Source organism: Carya illinoinensis, chromosome 8, assembly GCF_018687715.1.
Source record: "Carya illinoinensis cultivar Pawnee chromosome 8, C.illinoinensisPawnee_v1, whole genome shotgun sequence".
NCBI classification, from domain to species: Eukaryota; Viridiplantae; Streptophyta; class Magnoliopsida; order Fagales; family Juglandaceae; genus Carya; species Carya illinoinensis.
This window is the reverse complement of record NC_056759.1, coordinates 30,649,506-30,661,617: the sequence shown is the minus strand read 5'-3', so window position 1 is coordinate 30,661,617 and position 12,112 is coordinate 30,649,506. Positions and strand designations below refer to the sequence as shown.

The following is a 12,112-nucleotide window of genomic DNA, read 5'->3' as shown; positions in this document are numbered from 1 at the left end:
TTGTCTACTCTCTCTCCTCTGCCTTTTATCTCCCGCGGAAAGCTTTTCACTCCCGCGAAGGCCAAAGTCCAGCAAACTTGAATATGCCCTAGCCTATCGTCCGGCCACCACCAACTTCACCGCCGGCTACTCACGGCAACCATCTATTTTGTCCATAAATCCTTCCATCCGAGAACTCCTCCCGGATCGATTTCTATCGACATCTGGATCCAGTTGCCCCACTCAAGCCCCCTTATTCGATGGAAAAAATCGAACCACCTGAGGCCAAACCAGATGTTCCCGGCCTCTCATCCAGTTGCTGAGTCTCACTAGTGAGGACGTAGTGGAGGGCATTAAGCAAAACCTATGCCCGAAAATCATTCAATAGACTGTCCATGACTCGGCTTCTGGGGCAAATCTAGGTAACAATTTCTTGTTATGTGAGTTCGTCTCCCCTGTTCCTCTTCCAATTTCGTGTTAAATTTGCCTAGATTTGCCTGGTGAACATTGCTACTTTTCTGTAAGATCAGTTTTCCCGGAATCCATTGTTGATGCCAAATTTTCATTTACTGTCCCCAAATGAAAAACAGAGTCTGAACCATCATTGGAAAAAATTTCTGAGATTTCCGATCACTTTGTAATTGGGGATATATAAATTATGAGAAAATTTGAGTTTTTTCATGCTCCATTCACATCATCATTATAACCTTTGAGTGCAATGTTTTCATTTGTGGTTTGAGATATGCTTTCATTCATGTGTACAACTACACCCACATCTTGCTAGGCTGTATTTAATTGACTTTGTTTTGCCTTTGGTACCCGATAGTTATAGGTTGGTATGTGATTAGTACCCTTCAACGCATTTGTCATGAGTACCTCTGATCTATTAATCTGCTTGCAAGTATTCCTCATTCGTGCTATGATTCCAACAATGAGGAATTGAGTTTCTCATATATAACTGTTTTAAATATTTAGTTGCGTGTTTTTTTAGAGATTTAACCTGGACTGATATGTGTATATAGAATACATTTATCTCATGTCATCATTCCAACGAGCAGGCCACAACACCTCTGTTGGTTAAAAAGCTCCAAGGTCAGTCCTAAAGAATCAGAAGGTGAAACCTTAATTCCATATCTAAATTCTGTTTTAATTCCTTTAGAGATAGTACACGAAAATCTCTTGATGCATCGCTTTTGGATTAAAAATTTATTGCTTCTGCTTTGGATTTGCTGAACTTGTTGGTAGACATGGTTCGGTTTCATGCTCAATTGAAATTATTTTCTATTATGTTTTGGAACTCTACTAAATTTGAGGACAACTGTAGATACCCCTACTTCATATATATATACTTATCTATACTAAGTGTTTGAATATGAAGTTACTCTTCAAAAAGCTAGGTGCATGTGTTTTGTCAATTACATACTGCTGGTTTATTTGTTATGCGAACTATTGTGTTTTAGAGGTTTTGGTCAAATGGGAACTTTAAACATCTTTGGGTTGCTGAATTTCCCTAAGTGTGGCAGGTTGGACTTAAGCCCTATAGATTTGACAAAATATTTCATTTAGCCCACTCTGGATCAGATACTACAATAACCTATTATTGTATAACTATATGATTATGCACTTACAGTTTAAGATATTAATACATTAATAGAAATATTAGACTAAAGTAGATGAACCTTGATGGACTGTGGGGATTTAATACATCCAGATATTATGTTGGGTTGGGATTTGCCTGGAATTTTTAGAGTTTTAACAATTTTGCCCTGTGTATCTATTGTTTTCTTGCATGTAGGCAGTTTAGTTGAATGAATTTGTTAAATGTTGGCTTTCCCCTACTTACTTTTATTGCTATTTTAAGTCTACTTTGGTTTGTACCCATTAACCAAATCACGTGAGAATAAGGATTTGTATTAAAGGGTTCCTTGATGACTACAGTTTATGAATCATAGCTTCACAAGTTTATTGGGCATCAACTACGTGACCTACTCAATCTTCACCTACTCAAGCATATTCAACACTGTCAGAAAATTGACCACTTTCCTTGGTTCACCGGAGTACCACATGAGACTCCCTGATATATATTATATTATGGTCCTTAATTTTCGGGAGGTAGGGACTTATGCTTAGTAGGTTTGGACATTTCGTAGCTAGAATATTATCGGTTTGGCCACTTAGAACCTAGTCCCTTTTCTGTTATTATAGATAAGTATAACATTTTTTCCTTAGTTATGCACAGACTATTCAGTAGGTTATGAGAATTATCCTCAAGATATATCTTCAGCTCTACTCCAACAGAATAACATTTCCTAACAGGCTGAGAATTAGAGCTTCTCAATGGGAGGAATACACTAGTAATGTGTTAACTGGAATAGGTTAACATATGGTATTTGTCACCCAATCCCCTGTTCGTTTTTCAAACTATTTTCAATGTGACAACATGTTCCCAATTCCTTATGCTTCTTCAGTAATGTACTGAAGGACTCGTAAGACCTCAAATGCATGTTACCATTGAGGTCCTACCACTTCTCTCTCTCTCTCTCTCTCTCTCTCTCTCTCTCTCTCTCTCTCTCTCTCTCTCGGAATGTGTGTACCCTGCACAGCTGTGTATATGTCACACAGCTTCTCTATAAATGCATCCTATTGGTTTAATTATCATTTTCCTGATTACTGGATTTCTATTACCAATATACACTGCTTAGCTTTCACACTATCTTTTCTGACCTCATGTTTAGATGGACAAGGCGTGGATGAGTATTGAAGATAGATTTATGTCTAATGAGTATGCAATGGGGGTTAGCCATTTCATGAATATGGCTAAGGAGCATGCACAAGGGGGCATTGACATTAGGTGTCCGTGCCGTAGATGTCGTAACATGCTCTTCCAGCCAATAACCACAGTCGAGGAGCATTTATTTATTATAGGGATTGATCCTTCTTATAAGGATTGGATTTTTCACGGTGAAGAGGAAGTGTTGGATGTTAATTCTTCAGAAGAAGGTGATGATGCCAGCGGCAATGATGCCTATATTGATGATATGGATGAGCTGCTGGATGACATTCAGGCTGGAGCTTCTATGGATCAGTCCGGAGGTTCGCATATACCTGGTATTGATGGTGTCACACCTGGTGGTTCTTCAGCAACGTTTTCAGAATTGTTAGAAGATGCACGGAGTCCACTTTATCCATCATGCTCATCGTTTTCAAAGCTTTCTTTTATCGTAAAGTTGCTTCATATAAAGACTGTTGGTGGTTGGAGTGTTAAATCCTTTAACATGGTCATCAAGCTCCTGAAATCTGCATTTCCTGACGCTCTTCTCCCTGACTCATACAATGATGCATGCCGATTGGAACGTGGCCTGGGGTTTAATTACACAAAGATAGATGCTTGTTTGAATGATTGTGTCTTATTTTGGAAGGAACATTCTGATAAAGAGAAGTGCCCAAAATGCAACACTCCGAGATGGGTGTTAAGTAGTACTAAGCAAAAGAAAATTCCACACAAAGTGCTCAGACATTTCCCGTTGGTCCCAAGGCTGCAAAGACTATTTGTTTCTAATAAGACTGCCGGGGCAATGAGATGGCATTCTACTGAACGCGTCAACGATTATAATGTGATGAGGCACCCTGCAGATTCGAAGGTATGGAAAGATTTTGACGTGCAGTACCCTCAGTTTGCTTCAGATCCTCGTAATGTGAGAATTGGGTTAGCGAGTGATGGGTTTAATCCATTTAACAATATAGCTAAACCCTACAGTATATGGCCAGTGATTCTTGTAGCATATAACTTGCCCCCTTGGTTATGCATGAAAGATCCATACCTCATGCTTTCGTTGCTAATTCCTGGCCCAAAAGCACCAGGCAACGATATCGACGTGTATCTACGCCCTTTAATTGAAGAACTGAAGTTTCTATGGGAAGTGGGTGTCAATACATACGATGCATTTGCAGATCAATCGTTTCGATTACATGCAGCATTACTTTGGACCATTAATGACTTCCCAGCGTATGCTAATCTTTCTGGGTGGAGCACAAAGGGGAAATTGGCATGTCCTACGTGTAATGGTAGTACGGATTCATTGTGGCTGGTCCATGGGCGAAAGCACTGCTACATGGGTCATCGGCGGTGGTTGTTGCCAGGGCACAGGTGGAGATCTAAAAAAGCTGAATTTAATGGTAGTACTAACCATCGCCCAGCACCTATACATTTGTCGGGAGAGGCTATCTTGGAACAATTGAGAGAATTGCAAGATGTACAGTTTGGTAAGTTATCAAAAAAGAGGAAACGCACAGCCAATGAGTTGAATTGGACCAAAAAAAGTGTATTCTTTGAGTTGCCTTATTGGAAATCCTTGGAATTGAGACATAACCTAGATGTCATGCATATTGAGAAGAACATATGCGATAGCGTATTAGGAACTTTGATGGATATCGAGGGAAAAAGCAAGGACACAGCCAATGCCCGTCGGGATTTGGCCAACCTAGGCATACGGAAAGAATTACACTTACAGCAAGAGGGCGATAGTTGTTCAATGAGACTGGCGTGTTACATGCTAAATAAAAAAGAGAAGAGATCTTTCTGCGAGTGGTTAGCAAGTGTTAAGTTCCCTGATGGTTTTGCCGCGAACATCGCCCGATGTGTTAATGTACGTGAATCAAAGATCTTAGGCATGAAAAGTCATGATTCTCATATTTAATGCAACGATTACTGCCAGTGGTGATTAGTGGCTACTTAACCAGTGATGTACGGCAAGCTTTGACTGAGTTAAGTTCATTCTTCAAGAAATTGTGTGCACGAGCATTAAACATTGATGTTCTGCACCGCCTACAAACTGATATCTCTCTTATTCTTTGCAAGTTGGAAATGATATTCCCACCTGCATTCTTCGATATAATGGTGCATCTTGCTATTCACTTGCCACAAGAGGCATTGCTTGCGGGACCTGTCCAGTATAGGTGGATGTATCCTTTTGAACGGTATCTAGGGAAGTTCAAGCGTTATGTAAAAAATATGGCAAGACCTGAAGGCTCAATTGCCGAGGCCTATATTCATGTTGAGTGCCTTACATTTTGTTCGATGTATCTCCATGACATTGAGACGACTTTTACTAGGGAAGAGCGAAATGTGGATGTCGGTCCAGACCATACACCGGGTAGTATGAGTGTATTTTTTCAAAAGGTGAGACCAATGGGTTCGTCCTCCACTGATAGATTGGATGATCAGCTATTAGCAAAAGCTGAGTGGTATGTACTTAACAATTGTCCTGAGATACAGCATTACCTAGAGTAAGTATGGCACGAGAACTTTCAACCAGATAATCTGTTGTATTTATCTTTTGAAACACATTGTAAACTAACTCTATCCAAATTTTCAATGTTCGTAGTCAGCACTATAACAAGATTAAAGAAGAGGACCCCAGCAATGTTGATCGTAGGCACCAGACCGAATTTGGGAAATGGTTCAAGAACCATGTAAGTTATGAATATATGTTGCTTGAACATAGATACATTTCCGCTCAATAAATATAGATGTAAGTTATTGCAGAGTGGTATTTTATTAACCTATTGCCTCTATGGTTGTTAATAGATTCGAGAATTGCGTATCTTGAATCCAGATGAAGTTACAGATGAACTTTATGCTCTTGCTTGCGGACCAGATCCTTGGGTGGGATCATATAGTGGATGCATCATGAATGGAATTCGGTTTCACACAAAAGACCGTGAACAACATCGACGCAGCCAAAATAGTGGGGTGGTTGTTGCTGGGGTACATAAGTCGATGCCGGTTGATTTCTATGGTGTGTTGAAAGAGATCCTTGAATTACGCTACATGGGGTGGCATCTTGTGTACTTGTTTAAATGTGACTGGTGGGACGTTGGTGATCATAGACGCGGCATACGTGTAGGGGACCACCTTACAAGTGTGAATACATCAAGAAAGTGGTATCAGGATGAGCCTTTCGCCCTTGCATCTCAGTGCTCACAAGTATTTTATTTAAAAGATGATAGTATGGTGGGGAATTGGCAAGTGGTACAAAAGATAACCAATAGGAATGTCTATGACATTCCACCCGTCCAAACTGCATTGGATGATGGTGAGGACTCCTCTGAAGGTGATGCATTTCAAGAGGAAGAAGCTAGTACTGAAGATTTTCCGATCAATGAAAGTGATACTGGCTTGGGAAACACATTGCATCGGGAGGATGAAGAAGTAATTATTGTTAATGAGGCAACTACGCTACCTCGTTCTACTCCCGACAATGCCGACCAAACTTTTATTGAAGATGATGTGGATGGTGACGACTATGGCGATCATCCCAATACTGACCATTATGAGTCTGAGAATGAGGACGACTCCCAATCGAATTCTGAAACAGATTTTGAATAATGTTTGGCATAATTGCATGTACTTGTGAATTTCCCTATATATTTACTAATGTGGTGATGTAGAGTTACTTTTGAACTCGATTTATTATAGTAATTTGTACTGATCAGTAGGTAATTACTGGTTATGAGCGAAATGTAGGGGTAGAACAAGTATTTATGATTATATGAACAAGTAGGTTCTAACATAGCTAAACTCTTCAGTACATAACAGCATTACTGCATGCTCTCAGGTTTTGATCCATGTTTTAAGCATGTATAAATAGGTTTTAATTAAGACCAAAAACCCATCCTGATTATTGACCAAAATAGGGATATGCTCTGTTGTTGCTGTTGTATTTAATGACAACTGAAGTTTCAGACATGGTAAGACGACTTCACTTTATCATTTGCTATCTAAGAAGCTATGAATATTCAATACCAATGGATTGCTGTTGGAGTACTTCAATAACCTGAGAAATGTTAAATTTTATGAATTGTTGTATGGAACAAAATATATATAGGAGTATTTCTATGGATTGCTGTTTTTAGTTAGTAAACGTCCACAATGCATAGTATGAATGATGCGTACTATATATATATATATATATATATATATGACTTGGATTGATGTAAATTTGTATGAATATAAAATGCAGCATGGCTACCTGTCATGGAGGAGTGATTTGCAGCCATGCAAGGCCTAATTTACTCTCATATGTATTTTTATTTCCTGTTAGTAGAAGCTATTATATATAGCTTCAATTGTGTGGCGGTGGAGCTCTTCCATACTTACCTTATAAGGCTGGGATTTGCATATATCACAGTGTATTTGTGATATATTTACTGGTTATACATTGTACTTGTTGTTATAGTGTTAAATATTTTACTGGTTCTATATTAGGAGATAATTTATTGGCTACTGAAGTTTGGCTACTACAAGCGAAGTTTAGTTGGCAACTTCAGTGAACTGTTGGTGATTGAGAGAGCAAGAGGAATGAATTTACAGGAAATTCATTCATTCTAGATGTCACGGTACGATTTGGAAGGAACATTTGAGGCAATGTAAACAATGCACAGTAGCACTATCTTTTGTAGGGGACTATATATATCGTCTCAATTTAAATTGGAAATTCTAAAAGAACTGACTAGCTAAAAGCACAATTAATTATTTGGTATGAATTGGTTAGTGGAGATTCATGTGGTTATTAGACTAAAGTAATAATAAATTGGGGAAATCAAACCCATAGGCATTGCACACGGCTAATGACTAAGATATGAGCCCCAAATGTTGAAAGCATACGTGACTTTATCACGAGCAGCAATCTCTATACACGATGGGAATAAATAAAAAAAAAGTATAAGAGCCATGGATTGTAGGCAAGTGATTGCGCGGTAAGCACCCTGCAATACGTGGGAAATCTAAAATTTTGGGCACCTTTTCCAAGGAGTGAAGTCAGAAAGTGGTTGAGTTTGGTATACTTCTGGTTAACATCCTGAGTTAAGTTGCTTTATGTAAATCATGGTTACGTTCCTGGGTTTCATTGAGATATATAAGCTACCCTCTAATGCCCATTACCAAATGGGAAGCTGAGGCATATTGAGAAGTTTGGCTATGCGAGTTTCTGTCCTCTGGGAAACTCAACAAGCTACATAGCAGCAGTAACCGACCCCAGCTATTCAGTTGTTCAAAGCCTTCCCACTGCGAATTGCCCTGTGTGAGTCCTCCTTACCTTTTACTCTTTACATGCAAACTGTTCATTCAGTTGTTTCTATAAACTGACTACCTCTACTTCTTAAGCTTTGAAAGTTAAAAAAAAAAATAAAGAACAGAGGTTGTATTTGTGCCTGAATATGATGGGGTTCAATAACCTGAGAAATCTGTTGTCAATGGTGCGATAATAGAATAGTTTTTACACTGGCATTTGTTATTTCCCTCAGCTACAAGTAACTTTACATATGTATCAGGAATTGCCAAATATGCTGGGTGGGTCAAAGGATATAGATTTATGAGTATTATAACTTGTTCCAGTAGGTTCTAATATGTATTTGTAAAAGACTAAGTTTGTATTATCTAGAAATGTGCAAATATTCGATGGTGTGACACCCCTTCTAAGTCTGGTCCCTATCACCATCAATATCTCAAGAATAGGGGTGCTTTTGAAATACGAGGCATTTGAAGGCAAGTTGCTGAGAATAGATTGCAATGGCATAAAATACATGTGTGTGATGATATTTTAAGAGAAAAGGTCACTGGGATTTTCTGTTTTTCACAGTGTAAGTGTTTATAACAAACATATGTAGTGTGTATAGCTTCTTCTAGTTTTATGTATATGCTCATCTGTAGTGTCCATATCTGTTATATATATAGCATAACTTTAGTCCTGGCAGATGGTTGTATTAATACCAGATATGGGATTCAGGGAATTTATGGAAATATACAATCTGGCCTTTCATTTTAGATATGGATGAAAAGCTGATATTAACAAAGACTATTATATGATGTAGCTAAAATGAGAGGAACAAGGAATGCATGTAATGGACGTGGTGGCAATCGCACATCAGTACATGGTAGAGGCCAAGGGGCACAAACTCGAGCACGCATTCTAAGGGACGAGTCTGTTTCATTTTCAGAGGCATCCACTCAAGGCCCAAGTGTCGCACCAGAGGAGGACACAAATCCTGTGAATGAGGCTGAAGTTGCTAACACGCTAGTTGAAGGTATATAAGCCCCATTAATACACAAGTTTCAGAATTGTACCAACTATGTATTAAATATGGTTGGTACATTGTCCATTTGCAAGTGGTAATAAGGTGATAAATAACAAATTCTGCTTTCATTGTGCAAGCTCCTCCCACTCGGAAGCGTGGAAGAGGACCAGCAAGGTGTTCCCAATTTGATCGCATTCGGAAGTTTGGGAAAGTGGCGGTGGAGATTAAGGATGGGCAAAGAGGAGTATCATGTGAAAATGCAACGATTTTTTCAACACGCGTGACATGGATTGTGAAGTTGTATGCCGACATGCGTCATGCAAGCTGGACTCGTGTTGATAAACTGAACAAGGAAGAGCTAACAGATCGTGTCAGGGTAAAACCATTGGCATATGATTACAGCAAATACTGACATAATTTTTTAATTTGGCATTTTTCAGTGACACTAACTAGTTGATACATCTAGGCTGATTTTGAATTGGATTGGTCTAAAAGCAACCATCGAGAGACAGTGGCAATGGCACTTGCTCAGAAATATAATGATTTTCACTACCTATTACACTGCAAATACCAAGAGTATGAAACACATGAGGCAGCCCTTTCTGGAGGGACAAAGATGGTGGACAAAGCTGTGTGGGAAGCTTTATGTGAGAGATGGGGGAGTGAGGAATTTCAGGTAAGATAACTGTACTCTCAGTCTTTACACTTTATTTGAATCGTTTCTAATAATTCTTGTACCTGGACGTTGGGATTAATTACATTGTGTCAATGATAGAACCTATCAAGGCGGAACAAAAGTAATAGGAAAAATCAAAGGATAAATCACACGGGTGGCAGGAAGTCATTTGTTAGGCTAATGGAGGAAAAGGTGAAGTTATACATTTAATTAACAAAGTCATATAGTGTTTTTCTTCCTGTTTCCATTATGAATATTTTACTTATTAAACTGATGTTAAAATCATGAAGCGGGAACAAGCTCCAAATCATGTTGCTTTCTATCGGGAGGTGCATTGGTCTACAAAGAAGGGTAGATTTATTACTGAAGCTGCTGAGCACAACTACGTGAGTTATAATGGCTATATATAATAATGATATAGTTTGACAGTTTTATAGAAATTTGTCAGGACAGTAATTGGTTAGTTCTCAAACATGGATTTCTGATTTGTGTCTAATGTAGAATATGATGCTTGAGCGGATGAATGAGATGGAACCAGAAGATAACAATGATGAGAATGCCAATGCAGTGTTTAAGGAGGTGTTGGGTTCCCGATCGGGCTATGCTAGAGGTTTAGGACACTTAGTTATACCTGAACCATCTCAATCCTTGCTATCCAATAGGGAGTTTGAACGTCTTAGGGAGGAGAATGAGAAGAACAAGGCAGAGAATGAGAAGAACAAGGCTGAGGCAGAGTTGTTCAAGAAGAAATTTGAGACATTTATGAATGATTTGGAAAAGATGAATGCTTGTTTTTTAGAGTGTGACAGGCTTAATGAACGTGTTACAGAATTAGAGTCCCAAAGGGAGTCTCAACGGGAGACTCCAGGAGATGCGTAGGCATCCTCCCCTTCACAACACTTTTGTTGAATTTTTTGATGGTATTTTGAACCTTTGCTGGAGTAGCATAGAAAATGCATGAAGCATCCTTTTGTTGAGCATCCTTTTGAATGATATTTTATGAGTTGGTGGTTTTGGAGTGGTAATGAAGATGTATGGACATTTTTGTGTACCAGTAGTGATGGATACATACTTTTGTTTATTTTCCCTAAAGAGAAGTGTCAAAGATGCCAGCCCATGGCCTTTAGAGCAGGGAACAGGTATGTGTTATTTATATTTCATTGCATGCTGGTTATTACTTAATGCATTAGGCGGCCAATAAATGTGGTAAGCACTGGTGTGTTACTTGCATGGTCTGTGCTGAGATTGTAAATGTTATTAATACATCCAGATTACTATATCTTCCTGGTTCACTTGTAGTTAGGAATACTATTGCAGTAGTTGGAAATTGATAGTAGAGATAATTTTCAACAATCATAGAATGATGGGGAATGTCACTGCTGTATGTAAAGAGACTTGCTTGACTATGTAACTATGTGGTGTCAGGTTAAGACATATAAGGAATATGTGTTTCAAACAAAGAATATTGTAGTTAATCTTCTAACATTGATAGTCTAGGTGAAGTCATGTAAACAATAAGTGAATTTTTGTATAAGAGGATACAAGAATATTGCTGTTGGGTTGGTACACATCTAGATAACCTATGTAACTCACCAAATTCTGAAGGATGAATATGCAATACTCAATCTGTTTATATCTTCAGTGCTAGATAAGATGCAAAGACAAAAAATAGGCTACTTTCACACTAATCTAGGCAAGACTGTAAGAGCAGTCTAAGAGCAGTGTAATATTGGGATATAATATAAGTTGGGATGTCCCCAGGTAATAGGAATTACTTTTATTGTTGATAATGTGATATTATATTATATACATGTATTCTGAAAAATTGCATTTGACCAATGGATTTAGAATTACATCTGTTTTTACAAGCTTCTATGTGACATTTGCAGATCTACTATGTTCAAACACAAGATGGCAAGGGTGAGTTATGAAGCTCCATGCATGCAGCAAAAGAAGAATGCTCCAGCAAAGATTGGGAATGAAGCACATGGTCCTTGTATGCATTATATGGTTTGCACAAGTGTGGTTGGATAAACAACATGCAGTTTCTTTTGTGTATCTATGGCTTTAACCGATATTCAGATATTTTGTAAAAAAATTAATGCTGGTGACATGCTAAATCCCAATAGACCATATGCTTTTCTTATATATTCAATATATAAGAAGGTTTCTTATCCCAATAGACCATGGAACTTGGTTTTGGGCATTCACGTTCAGGTATTTTATTGTCTGGGCAAGTTACCGATCGACTAGCATTAATGCAAACTGGTTATTGAATATATAAGGGTGGCTGAATCTCAGGCCCGACGACATAGTGATTTCAAACTGAGTACCTCTGAAATATACATGTATTATTTTGAATTGATGTCTAGCTGATTTCTC

The 12,112-nt window shown here is 38.4% G+C and overlaps 2 protein-coding genes across 2 annotated transcripts; both read left to right on the top strand.

The window, feature by feature from the left end:
- Positions 1-2,714: 2,714 nt before the first annotated feature.
- On the top strand, positions 2,715-4,676 carry LOC122274598. Its single transcript, XM_043083623.1, has one exon. The coding sequence runs from the start codon at positions 2,715-2,717 to the stop codon at positions 4,674-4,676; it is 1,962 nt and encodes a 653-aa protein (XP_042939557.1).
- A 4,480-nt stretch (positions 4,677-9,156) lies between these two features.
- On the top strand, positions 9,157-11,051 carry LOC122317775. Its single transcript, XM_043134776.1, has 2 exons — positions 9,157-10,116; positions 10,232-11,051. The coding sequence occupies exons 1-2, from the start codon at positions 10,015-10,017 to the stop codon at positions 10,607-10,609; spliced, it is 480 nt and encodes a 159-aa protein (XP_042990710.1). The 5' UTR covers positions 9,157-10,014; the 3' UTR covers positions 10,610-11,051.
- Positions 11,052-12,112: the final 1,061 nt, after the last annotated feature.

What these genes read in the sequence shown, in the direction of transcription:
- LOC122274598 (XM_043083623.1), top strand. Translation starts at nt 2,715, where the DNA reads ATGGACAAGGCGTGGATGAGTATTGAAGATAGATTTATGTCTAATGAG.
- LOC122317775 (XM_043134776.1), top strand. Translation starts at nt 10,015, where the DNA reads ATGAAGCGGGAACAAGCTCCAAATCATGTTGCTTTCTATCGGGAGGTG. An exon ending in AAGCTGCTGAGCACAACTAC is followed by an intron (nt 10,117 to 10,231) that starts GTGAGTTATAAT and finishes TGTCTAATGTAG; the next exon opens with AATATGATGCTTGAGCGGAT.